This window comes from Dermochelys coriacea, chromosome 2 (assembly GCF_009764565.3).
Source record: "Dermochelys coriacea isolate rDerCor1 chromosome 2, rDerCor1.pri.v4, whole genome shotgun sequence".
In the NCBI taxonomy this organism is placed as follows: domain Eukaryota; kingdom Metazoa; phylum Chordata; order Testudines; family Dermochelyidae; genus Dermochelys; species Dermochelys coriacea.
In genome coordinates, this window is record NC_050069.1 from 40,518,254 (window position 1) to 40,537,593 (window position 19,340).

At 40.8% G+C, this 19,340-nt stretch overlaps 1 protein-coding gene across 18 annotated transcripts in view; it reads right to left on the bottom strand.

The window, feature by feature from the left end:
• Window positions 1-19,340, bottom strand: part of VPS13B (vacuolar protein sorting 13 homolog B) — a 921,736-nt gene that overhangs the window by 620,641 nt on the left and 281,755 nt on the right. The window contains exon 18 of one of the 18 annotated variants that reach the window (XM_043507544.1): window positions 10,510-11,486. The exons of the other annotated variants lie outside the window; for them this stretch is intronic. Coding sequence (XP_043363479.1) covers window positions 11,419-11,486 — 68 coding nt within the window. The 3' untranslated portion in view covers window positions 10,510-11,418. Of the gene's footprint in view, window positions 1-10,509; window positions 11,487-19,340 lie in introns of those variants that run through there. 18 annotated transcript variants of the gene reach the window in all.

Below are 19,340 nucleotides of genomic sequence, written 5' to 3' on the forward strand. Positions count from 1 at the left end.
CCCTAACTCAAGATGGAGCTCAGCTGAGCAGGCACAGGAGGGGCTGGTATAAGGAAGAAAGCTGGCAGCAGAAAGGGGTGGCAGTGTGGAACCCTGTAGTCACTAGCTGGGCATTAGAGAGTGAAAGGAGGAAACCCAGTGAAAGAGAACCCCTGAGATTCATTCTCTGAAGGAAGGATTTATTCAGAACGCTGCTGGAGTAGAATCCTGAGAGACACACAATAGAAACGGCTCAGGGAAATGGCAGCAAGATTTGGGATGGAGCAAACCTTGTCTGCTGATTAGAAGGTCCCTGAGCTATAACCAGAGAAGAGGGTGGGCCCAGGTTCATCTACCAGCCATTGGGGAAGGGGCACTGCCTTGGATTGGAGGACTGCTGGGAATGATACATGGTCAGTCAACCAGTAAGACTTTTATAATCAGGAAGGGGGAAAACCACTTAGTGACCTGGCCAGAGGGCCAAGCCATGAAAAGGAAGTACCCTGAATCACAAAGGGTAAGCACTGCAACTCCCAGAGCATGAGAGGAGCCACAGTGCAAATGAGAGATGGAAAGGAGCATCAGACCATGTAGAGCCATTCCCCAGATGCAGCCACAAAGATGCCCCAATAGTGAGAAGAGAACCCAGTTACAAGACTTGTGAGAGCCATATAGAAAACAATTACCATATATTTTATATATGTAGTGATGACTGAATATACAATCCAAAATTGTACCATTTTTACTGCTATCATATTATACTGCAAGCTTGTATCTAATCTGTTGTCCTCTATTGTCTCTATTAGTTTTTGTATTGTTTTTGCACTACTGCTTTCCAATGGTCTAATTGTCCTACTGAATAATCCTGTGTTAGATTACTATACCCCACAAAAAATAGCATGCACTATCCAAGACAAAACTTTTTTCTGTTCATATTTGTAACTTCTTGAGTCCTAAATTTGCTCTCCTCCTGGGTGTTAATGTTCCTGTTTAGGGTACGTCTACACTGCAATTAAACACCTGTGGCTGGCCTGAGTCAGCTGACTCGGGATCATGAGGCTCGTGTCACGAGGCTGTTTAATTGCAGTGTAGACATCCGGGCTTGGGCTAGAGCCTGGGCTCAGGGACTTTTTTTCCTTGCGGGAGCCCATAGCGCATGCTCCAGCCCAAGTCTGAATGTCTACACAGCAATTCAACAGCCCTGTTGTTCGAGCCCCACAAGCCTGAATCAGAAAGCCACGAGTGTTTAATTGCAGTGTAGACACAATCTAAGTGTCATTTGTGAATTAATGTTCCATTTACTTTTTCTCCCTAATAATAAAGATGTTAAATCTAAAAAGAAGCTCAACTACTATTTCTGTGAGCTCCCATTGGACATCTCACCAACTCAGTACACTGCTATATTATGCAAAAAGAAAAGGGGTACTTGTGGCACCTTAGAGACTAACAAATTTATTTGAGCATTGTTAGTCTCTAAGGTGCCACAAGTACTCCTTTTCTTTTTGTGAATACAGACTAACATGGCTGCTACTCTGAAACCTGCTATATTATGGTCTTTCAATGCACTGAAACCATAAGGAGGATTTTTCAGAAGGGCAAAAACCAGGAGGAATTTGATAACTGAATCAATAAATGCTAGCAGGTTTGTCTGGAAAGTAAATCCCATTTGGGAAGAACAATCTAATACAATCACTGCTCAATGGAAGCCAGTTCTTGTTGCCAGTGGGCTGACTCATCACTGATGCCAAATGCTCAGGCCTTAGTACTAAATCTTAAATAAAAAACACTTCAATAATTTTCATATACACCAGCTCAAAAATGTAGTGATAGATATGCAACTTGATGACTAATATTGGAAACCTGAAAGGATCACTGAAATTCAAACTTGAAACAGACAAAAAGGGTCTGCAGGCAAATTCCCCATTGATGCAAAGAGAACTGGTAAGTAACTGGGAAGAGGAACCTTATACCTTTGCTGGAAAGGAGGGAATGGAAGTGGTAGATAAGGGAGGATGGAGTTAAAAAGTCTTCAAAGTAACTTTTGAGCTTTAAAGTACAAACTAACTATTATTATTATTATTATTATTACTATTATTATTATTAGGGCTATCGATTAATCACAGTTAACTCAAACGATTAACTCAAAAAAAGAAATGGCAATTTAAAAAATTAATCACAATTGATCGCATTTTTAAACAATAGAATACCAATTGAAATTTATTAAATATTTTTCTATGTTTTTCTACATTTGCAAATATTTCAATTTCAATTACAACACAGAATACAAAGTGTACAGTACTCACTTTATTTTTATTACAAATACTTGCACATAAAATGATAAACAAAATAAACAGTATTTTTCAAATTACCTCTTACAAGTACTGTAATGCAATCTCTATCATGAACGTGAAACTTACAATCGTATATTTTTTTTCTTACATAACTGCTCTCAAAAACAATATAAAATTTTAGAGCCTACATGTCCACCCAGTCCTACTTCTGGTTCAGTCAATCTCTAAGAGAAACAAGTTTGTTTACATTTATGGGAGATAATGCTGCCCACGTCTTAATTAAAATGTCACCTGAAAGTGAGAACAGGCATTTGCATGGCACTGTTGTAGTTGGCATAGCAAGATATTTATGTGCCAGATGCGCATATGCCTCTTCATGCTTCAGCTATCTTTCCAGAGGATATGTTTTCATGCTGATGACACACGTTAAAAAAATAATGCGTTTATTAAATTTGTGACTGAACTCCTGGGGCAAGAACTGTATGTCCCCTGCTGTTTTACCCGCATTCTGCCATATATTTCATGTTGTAACAGTCTTGGATGATGACACAGCACATGTTGCTCATTTTATGAACAAACTCACTGAAAATTTGATAAAATGCACAGAAGATACCAACGTGAAATTTCTAAAGATAACTAAAGCACTCGACCCAAGATTTAAGATTCTGAAGTGCCTTCCAAAATCTGAGAGGGATGAGGTGTTCAGCAGGCTTTCAGAAGTCTTAAAAGAGCAACACTCTGATGAGGAAACTACAGAACCCAAAACCACCAAAAAAAGAAAAGCAACCTTCTGCTGGTGGCATCTGACTCAGATGATGAAAATGAACATGCATCGATCCGCACTGCTTTGGATTGTTATCAAGTAGAACCCATCATCAGCATGGACACACGTGCTCTGGAATGGTGGTTGAAGCTCAAGGGACATATGAATCTTTAGCACATCTGGCATGCAAATAACTTGCAACGCTGGCTACAACAGTGCCATGTGAATGCCTGTTCTCGCTTTCAGGTGGCATTGTAAACAAGAAGCAGGCAGCATTATCTTCTGCAAATGTAAACAAACTTGTTTGAGCAACTGGCTGAACAAGAAGTAGGACTGATTGGATTTGTAGGCTCTAAAGTTTTACACTGTTTTATTTTTGAATGCAGACGGTTTTTGTACATAATTCTACATTTGTAAGTTCAACTTTCATGATAAAGAGATGGAACTACAGTACTTGTATAAGGTGAATTGAAAAATACTATTTCTTTTGTTTTTTACAGTGCAACTATTTGTAATAAAAAATAAATATAAAATGAGCACTGTACACTTTATATTCTGTGTTGTAATTGAAATTAATATATTTGAAAATGTAGAAAACATCCAAAAATATTTAAATGGTATTCTATTATTGTTTAACAGCGCAATTAATCATTGTTAATTTTTTAATCGCTTAATTAATCACGATTAATTTTTAATTGCTTGACAGCCCTAATTATTATTCATTTTTGTGTTTAGCATTGTACAAGACACAGAAGAAAATATTATGCTGGCCCAAAAAGAATTTATAATCTGAGCAAACTGACAACACAAAAATGTGCTAGGAGACCTAGAGGAATATTCTGTTTTAGACTGTCTGCAAGCACAGCAGTAGCAGAGATGGTGAGATTGAATATGAGTTTACAACTTTCTCATGTGTGGGGGAAGGGAAAGAACTGGATAACATGCTCTGGGTGTAGCCTTAATTCTTACTAAGTAGCAGCCTGGCAAACATTACAACTGAACACCTGTATAACACATGAAAAGTACTTGGGGATGGAGGGAGAGAGAGAGAAAGAAAGAAAAACATCATCTTTCTATATTCAGCTCAAACCTCGTAAGTGTATGTAAAACAGAACAGAAAACTTGATAAAAACCTAATTGACAGAGGAATTCTCAGATTGAAAACTGCATTGTTAGCCAAAACAGCTGAAGCAACATTATCAAACTCTAACCCGCTCCAGATCCGCAAGGGCAACACACATCACCATGCATATTTTTTTAAATACAGTCTATTTTACAGGGTGATTGTAATATGATACTATGATCATTGCTGATTGCAGTTAAAAACAGACCTTTCTAATCCATCTGCTCTCCACTTCAACAAATGCCATTTAAAAGCTACTTCATAAAAACATTATTGCTTCATACTTAAAAGACATTAAGTCAAGATTTTGGAAATTCCATTCACTTTGATTATATCAGCAAGTGTAGTATATGTTAGATTTATCATTAAAGCAAAATCCATGAGAACTGTTTTCCAGACTTTAGTTAATGCTCTTATGTCACATTTGGCCAATGAAAATGGATGAAAAACAGTAGTGCTTTGAAGCAATAGCCAGTAAATGCCACTGTGGTTTACCAAGAGTGGGAGGCACAACATATTAGACCACAGTTAATGAAATTAAACCATTTCTTATATTATTGAAATGTGTCCTGTATTACTTGTTTGGAATCTACACAACTGTGTATTCCTTGGGATTTTACTTTTTTTTTTTTTTTAAGTAAATACTATCTCTTGCATCTATTGGTAATTAAATCAGTAAGTGACTACCACTGTTTTGCATTTTATTATATTATTTTAAGGCAAAGCATCTCAATAAATAGTTATATTTTCTTTTTATTTCCACAGTAACAGTTATAATTTCATTTAATCCCTTATTCAAAGATATGGGGAAAAGATCAAAGTAGGGAAAAAGGGATCAAGTATTTGCATATTATCTGCTTGGTATATGTCCATTGATAAGCACTTTCCTTTCATTACATGTCCATGCAATGTGGGTTTAACATAATACTTATTTTACACAGTTTGATAGAAAAAATCTTTTGGCAGGAGTTTTGGTCCTGTAGATTTTTGAACTTTTAATATATCCTTCATATATCGTTAACCCACTAGATGCTCAGCTGAATAATTTACTGAAATAAGAATTATTCACTTTATTTGGAAGTCCTGAAGGACAAAACAGATGTTTTTAGTTCAATAAATTTACATCTAGAAATTCTAAAATTATTTAGGAACTGGTCATGATTCCATGGTTAAGACCAAATTGAGTATTTTTCCTTACAATAGAGATTAAACCTCTTTGGGTACATTTTCTCTAGCTTAAGACTGGTCTTACACTAGGAAATTAGGTCCCTATGACTACATTGCTAAGGGGTGTCAAAAATTCACAACCCTGAACTTAGCAGACTTAACATCTATGTAGACAGTGCTAGGTTGATGGGAGAATTCTTCCCTCAACCTATCTACTGCCTCTCCAGGAGGTGCAGTACCTACACCTAAGGGAGAAACTCTCCTGTCAGCATAGGTAGTGTCTTCACTGAAGCACTACAGTGGCACAGCTGCCGCTGTAGCACTTTATGTGTACACATAGCCTTAGCATGAGTGGAGCATCCCAACTACAAAGTACTACTTCTGCCAGCCCCCTTTGCATCCACAGTGCTGCTGTACAAGCCCATGTGCTGGGATGGATTACTGGTGAGATATCCCACAGTTCTCAGCGATGCATTAAACTGGGCTGTTCTATGATTTTATTTGTTGTTCTTTCTCTCTCTCTCTCTCTCCCACGTAGTATGGAGCTGAAGTCTGTGGCACTGATGTGAACAATATTTTATGTAAATAATTTCCAAGTGGAGCTATTTATTAGAAATGCAGAGATTCATGTAGGCGAAAGCAAACAGCATTTGGCAGCAATAACTTTTAATGAGAATGTCATTTAGGAATTCAGTTTGCAAACCACAAAGTGATTCATAGAGCTTCCAACTGACTTATCTTCCTCTCCATTTCTTTCCTGTCCACTAAACAGAAAAATGTCATTTTGGATCCATTTCCCAAAATTATGGGTCTTGCTAATATCACACTTTACCAGAAGGCTGGTGTCAGAATCTAACATGCTGGTAGCATGGGAAGAAGATTTCTTAGGTGGCATCTTTGTTAAAATGTTGTGAAAGTGAAGCAGAAATGGAACAGGCAACCATGGGGTTAAACTGCTGAGCAGAAGAAGGGAGATGTTAAACAAGAAAGTACCGCCCAGGTGGAATTCTGGGTTAGAACTGGAGAACTAACAGCACCTAGGCTTGATTGGCCTATCTTCTCACTGTAAAGTAGGTGGGTTGCCAGCCTGTGCTGAATCAAAACATTAGCTCATGCCTATACCCTTAGTTGTGCTAATCCTAGTTTAAAGCACCTTCAAACCCAGGTTAGAGGTTTTTGTATGTGGAGTGAGGGAGGACTGGGGCAACACCTGGCTATAAGCCCAAGCTTACCCTTCTGTGAGGACATACTCCTCGTTATGTATGAATTATTTTTTATATCCGTCCCACACTTACAGCACAATCACTCTGAACATAATGAATTTTCTGGGAATTCACAATTACTAGTTGATAAGTTAAAATTAATTTTAAATGGGTCCTTTAAGAAATTTTTCCATTAGTGTTATCTCTTGTTTCTCCCTAGCTAACGAATAGTTTAACCACCATTCAAACTGTCCATATAGTTAAAACTTATATTTGAAGCTATTAAGGGAACCTGGGAGGCAGTGACCATGAGATGGTCGAGTTTAGGATCCTGAAACAAGCAAGGAAGGAGAGCAGCAGAATGCGGACCCTGGACTTCACAAAAGCAGACTTTGACTCCCTCAGGGAACTGGGCAGGATCCCCTGGGATAACAACATGAGGGGGAAAGGAGTCCAGGAGAGCCGGCTGTATTTTAAAGAATCCTTATTGAGGTTACAGGGACAAACTATCTGGATATGTACAAAGAATAGTAAATATGGCAGGCGATATGGCAAGCTTGCCTTAACAGTGTAATCCTTGCTGATCTTAAACACAAAAAAGAAGCTTACAAGAAGTGGAAGATTGGACAAATGACCAGGGGGAGTATAAAAATATTGCTCAGGCATGCAGGAGTGAAATTAGGAAGGCCAAATCAACTTGGAGTGGCAGCTAGCAAAAGATGTTAAAAGTAACAAGAAGGGTTTCTTCAGATATGTTAGCAACAAGAAAAAAGTCAAGGAAAATGTGGACCTCTTACTGAATGAGGGAGGCAACCTAGTGACAGAGGATGTGGAAAAAGCTAAATGTACTCAATGCTTTTTTTGCCTCTGTTTTCACGAACAAGGTCAGCTCCCAGACTATTGCACGGGGCAGCACAGCATGGGGAGGAGGAGCCCAGCCCTCTGTGGAGAAAGAAGTGGTTCAGGACTATTTAGAAAAGCTGGATGAGCACAAGTCCACGGGCCAGATGCGCTGCATCCAAGAGTGCTAAAGGAGTTAGCGAATGTGAGCCATTGGCCATTATCTTTGAGAACTCATGGTAATCGGGGGAGGTCCCAGACAACTGGAAAAAGGCTAATGTAGTGCCCATCTTTTAAAAAGAGAAGGAGGAGGATCCAGGGAACTTCAGGCCAGTCAGCCTCACCTCAGTCCCTGGAAAAATCATGGAGCAGGTCCTCAAGGAATCAATTCTGAAGCACTAAGATGATAGGAAAGTGATCAGGAACAGTCAGCATGGATTCACCAAGGGCAAGTCATGCCTGACTAATCTAATTGCCTTCTATGATGAGATAACTGGCTCTGTGGATGAGGGGAAAGCAGTGGACGTGTTATTCATTGACTTTAGCAAAGCTTTTGACACCGTCTCCCACAGTATTCTTGCCAGCAAGTTAAAGAAGTATGGGCTGGATGAATGGACTATAAGGTGGATAGAATGTTGGCTAGATTGTTGGGCTCAACGGGTAGTGATCAATGGCTCCATGTCCAGCTGGCAGCCGGTATCAAGAGGAGTGCCCCAAGGGTCGGTCTTTGGGCCGGTTTTGTTCAATATCTTCATTAATGATCTGGAGGGTGGCGTGGATTGCACCCTCAGCATGTTTGCAGATGACACAAAACTGGGAGGAGAGGTAGATACACTGGAGGATAAGGATAGGATACAGAGGGACCTAGACAAATTAGAGGATTGGGTCAAAATAAATCTGATGAGGTTCAACAAGGACAACTGCAGAAGTCCTGCACTTAGGACGGAAGAATCCCATGCACTGCTACAGGCTAGGCAGCAGTTCTGCAGAAAAGGACCTAGGGGTTACAGTGGACAAGAAGCTGGATATGAGTCAACAGTGTGCTGTTGTTGCCAAGAAGACCAATGGCATTTTGGGCTGTATAAGTAGGGGCATTGCCAGCAGATCGAGGGACGTGATCGTTCCCCTCTATTCGACATTGGTGAGGACTCATCTGGAGTACGATGTCCAGTTTTGGGCCCCACACTACAAGAAGGATGTGGAAAAATTGGAAAACATCCAGTGGAGGGCAACAAAAATGATTAGGGGACTGGAACACATGACTTATGAGGAGAGGCTGAGGGAACTGGGATTGTTTACTCTGTGGAAGAGAAGAATGAGAGGGCATTTGTTAGCTGCTTTCAACTACCTGAAAGGGGGTTCCAAAGATGACCTCCTGAGGTCCCTTCCAACCCTGATATTCTATGATTCTATGAAGTTGCAATCAAGCCAAGTTATAAATTATTGTTGTTCCTAACTCAGTGGTTCTCAAACTGTGGGTCAGGATCCCACAGTGGGTCTCGACCTAAGTTCCCTGTAAGCTGCACAGCCACCTATTTAATGCTGCATGCGAACTCAGGGAACACGCCCGGGGACCTGCCGAGGCCAGGGAAGGGATGACCCTTTCCCGGCCCTAACCTAGCCCAGCCCCCAACCTGTCGCAGCCAGGGAAGTCCCCTAGCACCAACTATGCCGGGTCCAGACCTTTCAGCTAGTGCGGGCAGGCCCGGCCTGGACCCAGCTGTGGCTGGGGTGGGGCAATGCGGCCCAGACCCAGCCGCACCAGCACGACACAGGCCAGACCCAGCCACAGTCAGCCAGCCAGCCCTGGCCCAAACCCGGATATCTGCTCCAGATCTCTCGCGGGGCACCCCTCCCTGAACCCAACCCTGACTGGACTTCTGGGGGCCAAGGAAGGGGAGCCTATCCTGCAGTCCCAGCCCTGGAACTACTGTGGCAGGGAGAAGCACCCCTTCCCCCCAGCCCAGGTGCTGCTGCAGCGAGAGAGAGTTGGGGGGAGTCCTCTCTCCCCACAACAGCCCCGGAGCACCCTCTTGCACCCCAAACCCCTCATTCCCAGCCCCATGCCAGAGACCACACACCCAGCTGAAGTCCTCAGACTCCTGCACCCCAACCCTCTGCCCCTCCAACACTCCAAACCCCTCAGTCCCATCCCCACCACATGAATTTTGTTACATGCACCGACATGAAGGTGATGTGTCACACATAGCCTCCATATTGGTGCATGTAACAAAATTCATTCCACACATGGGTGGGAAAAATTAGAGGGAACACTGGTCTCGACCCCATTTTAATGTGGTTGCCAGGGCCAGCAATAAACTTGCTGCGACCCCGGCTGAAGCCTGAGCTCGTCCCCTACCAGGGGCAGTGGGGCTCAGGCTCCGCCCCCACCCGGAGTCATGTAGTAACTTTGTTGTCGGAAGGGGGTCGCGATGCAATGAAGTTTGAGATCCCTGGATCTAACTAATTGCTATGATTACAGTAAGGTCCAGATCAATAGCACAGGTCATTCTAAACTCACTGTGAGAGAAGTAACTCAATGAGTCATCACCATTCTTCTCCAATTAATTGGCATGCCACAATTCGACAGGTTATAGGAATCGGTGGAATGAGGGGAACTGTACATAAGGGGCACGTTTTGGTATAAATTTTCTGCATCCTACAAGGAGAAAGGCAGGCAGCAGCAGAGTTTTTCAACTACTCTGTTCGGGGAAGACATGAGGACATTTTTTTTTCCAAAGTGGGCGTTGGGATTTTTGTTTTTTAATAGCATGGGAAAGCTACATATCATAGAATTAGGAAGTTTTCTGCAAAAAATTCTTCCAGGCTATCTGCCAGGACCACAAGGTCCTTAGGCAGCATCTTTAACCACTGTGCCACAACGATACACTGAACCAGAGTGCCTGATTAACAGCCTTAGTGTTAAAGTCCTACAGGCCCACAAAAGCTATGCCCTAGGCCCCTGATTGGACGGACAGTCAGCACTCTCATTGAGAGCCTGGTTATATAAAGACCACAACAGGAAAAGGAAGCTAAGCAACAGACAAGTGCCTGCTAGCCGCTCTCCAGTCAGCACTCTCATTGAGAGCCTGGTTATATAAAGACCACAACAGGAAAAGGAAGCTAAGCAACAGACAAGTGCCTGCTAGCCGCTCTCCAGACTGCCTTGCCGCTTCCCCTGACCCTGCCCTGCTGCCTTACCCAAACTTGTCTCCCCAATCAACTTACCCGGCCCCTTGGACTGGATCTTCTGGTTACTGTTCCCTGCAAGAACTCAACCACCGCCCTGGACTGCCTTTGATAGGGAATGACCTGCCAGCTACCTGACCACCCATGCACACTTGCCTACTGCTCTGGGCACCCTCTAGCCCACCTCAACCACCAAATATTATCCTTTACATCCCATATATATTTTCAAACAAATCACTTACGCAGATCAAAAATTGGAGGGAAGGTGTCAAAATAAACTGACAGTGGAACTTAAATGCAACTTTAACTCTGGAGACAGTCAAGCCTCCATATTTAAAAAAAAATCCCATACAGAAATATATTAAGATAGAATAGATCACTGCCCTTAAAAGAAAATGTTAATATCTGTATTAGCAGAGGTGTTGAATAACGCGGTCTTTAACAGAAGCTGTACTATGCATCAAAGTGGCAGTGAAGCGCAGATCACATACCCTCATTTCCATAATCATTTTCATATGACTAGTATGCATTAAATACAGTACCATCTTAAAAATGAGAAGCAGACATTCCTTTGGAAATTAATTCAACATTACATGTGTCACATTAGGAAAAAGTTTCTCTCTCTCCTCCTCCATGACAGTATGCGAAGCTTGCAATATAATAAGCAACCATAGACATTTTTATTATAAATTCCAAGAGTTCCTTTCTGCTTTATAGGCACAAACCCAAAATAGTGGTGGTAAAGAGCAGGTGTATACCACCTTTTAAGAAAGTACACTGTATATTTCCTTCTGCAAACCAACCCTCACAAAACCATAAAACTAATAATAAAAAAAAAAAAAGAGAGAACCTTGTTACCATACCTTAAGCCCGCACTTCACATGGCCATTCTTGCTGGCACACACTGCCTCCCAAGGAATTCCTTTCCAGCTCTTTCAACAAAGAAACAAACAATATATACACAAACCAAATTTCTCTAGCTTGCATAGTAACAGAACATTACTTCCTACCTTCCACTTTCCACATGAAAAAACAATATCTTACACTTGACAAATACACACTTCTACAGTAAATATATGTTAGTGTTACAGAGGTCAGAAGTTAAGGTTCTACATTAGAATGCAAATTAGGGGAATTCAGGGTACGCCTGCACTAGAAACACTACAATGTGGAGCTAGAAGAGATCCTTGTAAAGGTACAGGTTATGTCTTCACTGCAGAGTAAACACAAGTTATCTACACTCAAGTTATTCCTCTTGAATTAGACTAGCTTGAATGAGAGCAGCCACATTATGAAACAACACGTCAGCTGCTGCATCCACACTAGCACTGCTCTCACTCATGTGTGGCACTCAGAATTCAGGGGGCAAATGCTATGATTCTTAGCACAGCAATAAGCTGACCCTCACTACGAATTTTGTTTGCAACACATTATGAGAGCAATTGTCTGTCCTTTATGAACACACAAGATGAATGGTGGGAAGACTAGCAATACTCAAGTGGCAATAGCCTCCATCCACACTGCAGAATGGCTGTGTTAGCGGCTGATAAGTCACTTTTACTTCTGCATTAGCCTATGCCACCTCTCATGCCAACCAACTTGAATTAAAAGCACCACTATACTCAAACTAAGGGTTTTTATGTATGAATGGGAGTTGCGTTAGGGCAACACTTGAGTTACAACTTAAGTTAATTCTGAAGTGAAGACATGCCCATAGTCCGTCAGTGAGAATGGCTAATGTGATATATGGGTATACAGTAAAGAAGGTTCTCAACTTATTTCACTGCTTTTAAGAATTTGCGGTGGGAGGGAGTTACATTTAAGCAACCTTAACTGTTTTTTGTTTGTAAGTATATTAAAATAAATTAAATGTTAATACCCTAATGCTAAACATCTTTGTTTACATGACAAGACGCTAGTATAGACATATTCATAAATGTACATACTGAAATGATCAAATTCTTTGCGGGTTTATGCCACTTCTGACCAAATCAAATATATGGTAAATATCTGTTTAACAATTATGCAATGAATCGCTACGCTTTAAATAATAAATGATTACACATATTCTATTTCTCAAGACTTCAGACAAACTTCTGTTCCATATCGTGAATTATCTTCACCAACATGCTGACCAATACTTAGATTGTAAATTCTCTGGGCAGGGACTGTTTTTGTTCTGTTTGTACAGCGCCTGGCACAATGGGGTTCTGGTTCATAAGCAGGTCTCCTAGGGACTACAATAATACAAATAATAAATAATAATAATGCAGAATAATAATCAGGCAGATGCTCCAAAGAAATCCTACAGGGAATTCAGTTAAATGTTTACCTGTTATTCTAAGCAGAGTATAAACAGAAGGAGTTGGGGGTGAAGGGGACAACAGAAGTACTAACTGATTATACAATCAAAAAAAGAAAAAACACAAAATGGATTACATCTGTGCTAACCTGTGAAAATAATGACTGATGCAAAAAGATATTGATTATTGCTGGACTACCACTAAGGAAATAGCAGATAAAATATTCTGAAGAAGGAACTTGTAAAATATGTAAGCTATTTACAATAGGACATACTTCAAAATAAAGGAAACAAAAGATGTTAATATAATTTGCTACCTTAGTTATGCTAAAAGTAGTGACCTAAAGTTGCTCTTAAGAAAATGATAGAAGCAGGACTCTAGAAATGGCAGCAACATTATATGTATGTACCATCATACTTCATACCACAAAGCTAAGATTCAAATCCCTTTTAACAGACAAAAAATACACACAATGTACAATGTGCAGTATGAAAGAAAGAAAATCATCTTATAAATCTAAGGATGTCATTTCTCATATATGGAATGCATATTTTATTTCTACTGCAGAATATGTTATCACTGTAGGGCCAGGCCAAAAATATCCAGATGTTTTAATAAGAAAGATTATTCTTAATCTTTCTAGTGATCAAATTTTATTTTTCTAAAAGACAGTTGTTAATGTTAAAAATGGAGGTTTCTAGCAGTTTTAGAGGCCTATTCATTTAGAATTATTCCAACCACTTCCTCACAGATAATGCATTTGTTACAAAGAAAATGTGGACAGCACAGCTTTACAATTCATTAAACTTCTTTTCAACTGCACGTAGCTAACAGTTCTTAGTTACATTCCCCAAAGGCGAGAATGGTTCTAACACATTCCTACTAGTAATGCATGAAATAAAAGTAGTATAAAACACAAAACAAACTAACAAAATGTCAAAAAGAGATGTCTTTTAAAGTACTTCAATCTGAAGAAATCACAAGTGTTATACAGCAATTATGTTGCTATTTAGCATACACATATCACACAGTACATATTAGAGAGGATAAGAACTATGAAAAACAGTTTATTGTATTCCACACACTGTCCACACAACAGATAGGCAATTTAAATATTCAGGTAGTTGAAGGAAAGGTTAACCCTCCAAAGGAAATAAAAATCCCATAGGAAATGAAAGTGGAAATGAAACCACGGTAAAGGTAAACCAAACGCTGTTTGGCTCCACACCCTAAGAATTGCCTACAGCACTGCACTACAAAAATGCCCCCAGAGACAGACTGAGCTTCAACAGCAGCAATATTACAGCTGAAATATTACAGCTAAATATTGGGTCATCAGTGAGCTGATTAAGGGTTGAGGTAATTTATTTACTTTCTCTCGTCAGGAACTGTATAAAGTACAGGCAGAAGTACAAAGAGTTCTTGTATGTCTATCGTGTAGAAGGAAATACTGTAATATCCATGTATTAAGAAGGAAATACGAAACATGCCAGAATGACAACAGTTTAGATGAAGAAACACACATGAGACCTGAAGTATCATACTTAGTTACACAGGCAGTATAATAAAAATCAAAGACTAAATAGGGACAGACGTACCTCCACATTTCTTCCAATTTTATCTAATAAAACTTTCCAATAAAAAGAGAAAACTATACCACAAGCCTAGTATGGTTACAATATTATTTATAAGAATATTACGGTGTGCATGATATGAATGCTTACATTTTATATGTGTGTGTGTGTGTGTGTGTGTTAGTTAAGAGAAAGGTTACTTATCAGTTGTTTGTTCTCTGAATATATTGCCACTGCAGATCTACACTAAGTATCAGGAGCTTTGCCATGCAAGAGATAGAACCTTTTCCAAGGGAGTTACTCATCAGTTTCTATGAGCATGTCCTTCGGATGTGGCATTCTGCATCCATGAAGCTATAAGCCTCTGTGCCCCATATCCTTACATTTCTCTCTATCTCTGGACACATCCTTTTAAATTTCTGAAGCACACAGGAGGATGAAACTTCAAATTTTGATCCGTAGAGGCAATACACTGAAAGAACACCAGTTCCTGGCAACCTTTCCTTCTTCTAAAAGGTGTTGCCTCTGTAGATAACCCAGCGTAAAAGATTAATTTGAAATGACAGTCCTTAAGATGATGAACAGGTAGTAGTACTATCACTAATTACAAAGAAACTGAAGCACTGTTTTGCTGAAATGAACATTCACTCTGGCTCAGCACTGAGAGAACACTACTTTGCAATATTCATATTCATTGAACTTCAGGTATCAGAGATAGGAAATCTGCACTGGCAAAAAATATTGTAGAAACTATTTCCCCTTTTGAATATTGGACATCTGGTATTTTTGAAAGAGTAGTTCCAGCTAGGTCACAGCATAACAAAATACAAAATTTAATCCATGTTGATGGCTTCTGGACTCACATTGCTTGGTCTTTAGTCTTAAGCAAGAGTCACAAATAACCTTGTCCAATGTATAAAGGGTTTAGAACTAGCTAAAATAAATAACCCTTTTAAACACGCAAGGAGTGTAACAAAGCTTCACCTTGCAGATCATGAGGCTTTCAGAAAAAATGGTAGCAAAGAAATTGACTAATTAAAATGAAACATCTCAGACTGCCTAAGTAAAACATTTTGGATGAGCTCTTAACACTATCTTATCCTTATGAAAAATTAACATTTGAAATATCTGCCATCAAAGCCTGCAGCTGAAACTCTCCTGGCTTATGGAAAAGCCACAAAGAAAGAACTCTTTAACAATATATACTAGAAGGAACAGGCACCAGGGGATTCAAAAACAGCATCTATGAGTTTGTGAGGACAAGATATAAGCCGCAATCTCACAGGTCTATAAACCCATAGTATACTCATTCATCAGACCCTTAAAGAACCTTTTTTGGTGAGCAATAAGAAAAGACTGAACAAGGACAAGGCAGGTAGTCTGGTTGCTAAATAAGCTTTACCCACAGAGAACAAAATAATACTGAATCCATCATAGATAAGAGACTACTACTAAAAAGGAAGAGCTCAGACACCACTTCAAACTGTATACAAGCATGAAACTGTTTTCACTTACACAAAAGCAGGGGTGGGCAAATTTTCTGGCCTGAGGGCCACATTGGGGTGTGAAACTGAATGGAGGGCCGGATACGGAAGGCTGTGCCTCCCCAAACAGCCTGGCCCCCGCCCCCTATCCACCCCCTCCCACTTCCCCCCCTCAGACTGCCCCCCTCAGAACCTCTGACCCATCCAACCCACCCTGCTCCCTGTCCCCTGAACATCCCTGCCCCCCCGAACCTCCGCCCCATCCAACTGCCCCCCAGGACCTCCTGCCCCTTATCCAACCCCGTCCCCTTACCATGCAGCTCAGAGCAGCAGGAGCCTGCAGCCCTGCTGCAGCATTGTTGCAGGGGAGGAGCCGGGGGCTAGCCTCCCTGGCCACGAGCTTAAAGGCCAGGCAGGACGGTGCCACAGGCCGGATATGGCCCAGGGGCCATAGTTTTCCCACCTCTAGCCTAGAGGAAGATTTTCATGATTCCAAAAGAAAAACTGACTTGCTCACACAAATGCAGTAATTCTTTATTAATAAACCAGCAACCTAGTGTTTAGGCAAAGGGATTTTTCTTCTAGGTGAAGAACCTGACATCTTTCCTGAGACAAGAGATATTGTTTATATTGAGGGATCTGAGCCCTGTTGTAGCACTGGGTATGCCTACACCGCAATGTATGCCTAGGGTTAGTGAGACTTGAATCAACTGACCTATGTCAGGAAACCCTGGACTTTAGTGTCTACACTGCATTTTAACCCTAGGTTAAGGACTTTCTGACCCGTGTTTGAACCTAGGTCTCTGGCATCCACATTGCAGTGCACAGACCCAAGTTAAAGTTACCCTATCCCAGAGTTCTATTGATGAGACTCAGCGGCCCATAAGAAGCATATGAGCACATGAACTGCCTAATTAGCTCCTTTGGGGCTCTGTCAGTAAAATGACAACAGTTTGAGAAGGCTTTATACTGAATTATCATCTAGAGTGAGAATGGGGCTCCCCACCTCTAGGCTGAGTCACAATGGCAGGAAAATACCTCTGTGCACCTGTTCTGAGAACAGATAGGACATCATTTCCAGGGCTGTCAAACTATTAAAATGAAACTTTTCAATTCTTAATTTTTAAAATGGGCTGTTCAATGAAAGGGTTTTTGTTGGTTGGTTTTTTATTTACTTTTGTCTGTTTGGAAGTTTGATGTAAAATGTAGATTTCAGAGGAAAAACACACACACACCCCAGCCTGGCTGCTGCTAGATGCTCCCCAAAAAGTGGGGATAAGGGATCCCCAGGAGGCTTTGGTGAAGTTTTAGAGCTGACTTCCACTCACTGCCCTGACAGTGCATGCTGGCCAGGCGCCTCAACACACGCAGCTCCAGAGAGGGAAGGGGGACCAGAGAACAGAACAGGAACCAAGCAGCTGCCCTGTAAGGAGGGGGAACGGCCAAGATGTTGTGGGTCTTCCCTCCCCTGACACTGAGCCAGGAGCTGAGCCAGGAGCTCTGCCGCTCCCATTCCCTGCGGGTAGAGGCAAAGTAGTATCATTACCTCCATTGTATAGATGAGCAAACAGACAACGTAATATTAAGTGCCTTTGCCAATATCACACAACATGTCCTGCAGAGCTGGGACTGGAGCCCAGAACTTCCAATTGTTAGTCTTAGCTTTTAATCACAAACCTTCCTTCACCCTTCAAAAGTAGCATGTTATTAATCAAACCTGGAGCTCTTAAAAGCACACACAACTGTGACAAGGTCTATATTAGGAATAATGCATTCATTTAGCTGGACAAGTAAAAATAGGCATCTGTGGATACCAATGCTACATGAAAATCCATGATCAGGTGAGGATCCAGAACCATCCTCAGATTGTGAATCTTAGTCACTTGCTGATTTTAGCCATTTGCATACAAACAATTAAAATGCTGTGAACATTGTTTTGAGTTTCTTTTAGTGGACAAGTTTCCACAAAAAGTTGAAATATAAGGTTATTCTACATTCCATTTATATTAGTATAAACTCCATAGAATTTGATGGTGTTACACTATTGTAACAGAATGAAGAGTAAAGCCCATAGTCTCTAATTGCAAAGGTGAGAAATAGCTATGGGACTATTGCTATATTGATTAAACAATTGTGTATGCATGTGCGCATGCATATGCGCACATGGATATTGAACAGCATACGTTATCTTATTCAAGTTGGACAATTCGATCTAGTGAAAGTTTTTAAACTGGAAGATACTAACAATTATATACCATCTCAAACAATATTAAAATTTCATTTCATACCATTCAAACTCTTAAGTCTCTCAATATAAGGCATTTTCTCTAGCCCCTAAACTATTTTTGTGGCTCGTCTGCATCCTCTACAATTTTTCAACCTCTTTTTAAAAATGGGGATACCAGAACTGTACGCAGTATTCTAGTATGGTTCTCACCAATTCTGTACCAGCAGTTTTCAAATTGTGGGTTAGGACCCCAAAGTGGGTCGCGACCCTGTTTTAATGGGGTTGCCAGGGCTGGCATTAGACTTGCTGAGGTCCGGGGCTGAAGCCAAAGTCTGAGCCCCACTGCCCAGGGCTGAAGCCGAAGCCTGAGGGCTTCAGCCGAGGGCAGCGAAGGGTCAGGCTTTGGCTTCAGTCCTGGTCAGCTGGACTCAAGTTACAGCCCCCTACCCAGACTTCAGCTTTGCCCCTCTCTTCTCCTTCCCCCTCCTCCCGCCTGGAGCAGTGATGCTCTGGCTTTGGTCCCACTTTCCAGGATCATGTATTAATTTTTGTTGTCAGAAAGGGGTCACAGTGCAATGAAGTTTGAGAAACCCTGCTGTGGACAGAGGTAAAATCACCTCCCTATACCTACTCCTTAGTTATACATTGGAAGATTGCATTAGCCCTTTTGGCCACATAAATGCCCTGGGAACTCATGTTGAGTTGCTTGTCCAATATGACCTCTCAATCCTTTTCAAAGTCACTGCCTTCCAGGATACAGGACCCCATTCTATATGCATGGCCTGCATTCCTTGCTCCTAGATTTATAACTCTGCATTTGGCTGTACTAAAACAAATTTTATTTGAATAAGTCCCACTTACCAAGCAAGTAATGATTGCTCTGTCCTCCTCATTATTTACTATTCTACATAAACCATAAATAAATCATATATTTCAGCATTAATTATTCAGCAAATGAAACGAATCTGTAGAAGTGTAATGTTTCTCAACTTTTAAATACTGGAATACACTAAAATTTTTGGAATAATAAAATACAAAAGTAAACTTCTCAAGTTATTTTTGTAAATACTTCATAACATTATAGCAATATTTCCCCTCTCTTCTCTCCCTCTCCTCCCTTTTAGTAAATCACATATGTAGGTGGTCTTGATTCAGGTAAATGACACATTAACATGATCAACCATAAAAAAGTGCTTAA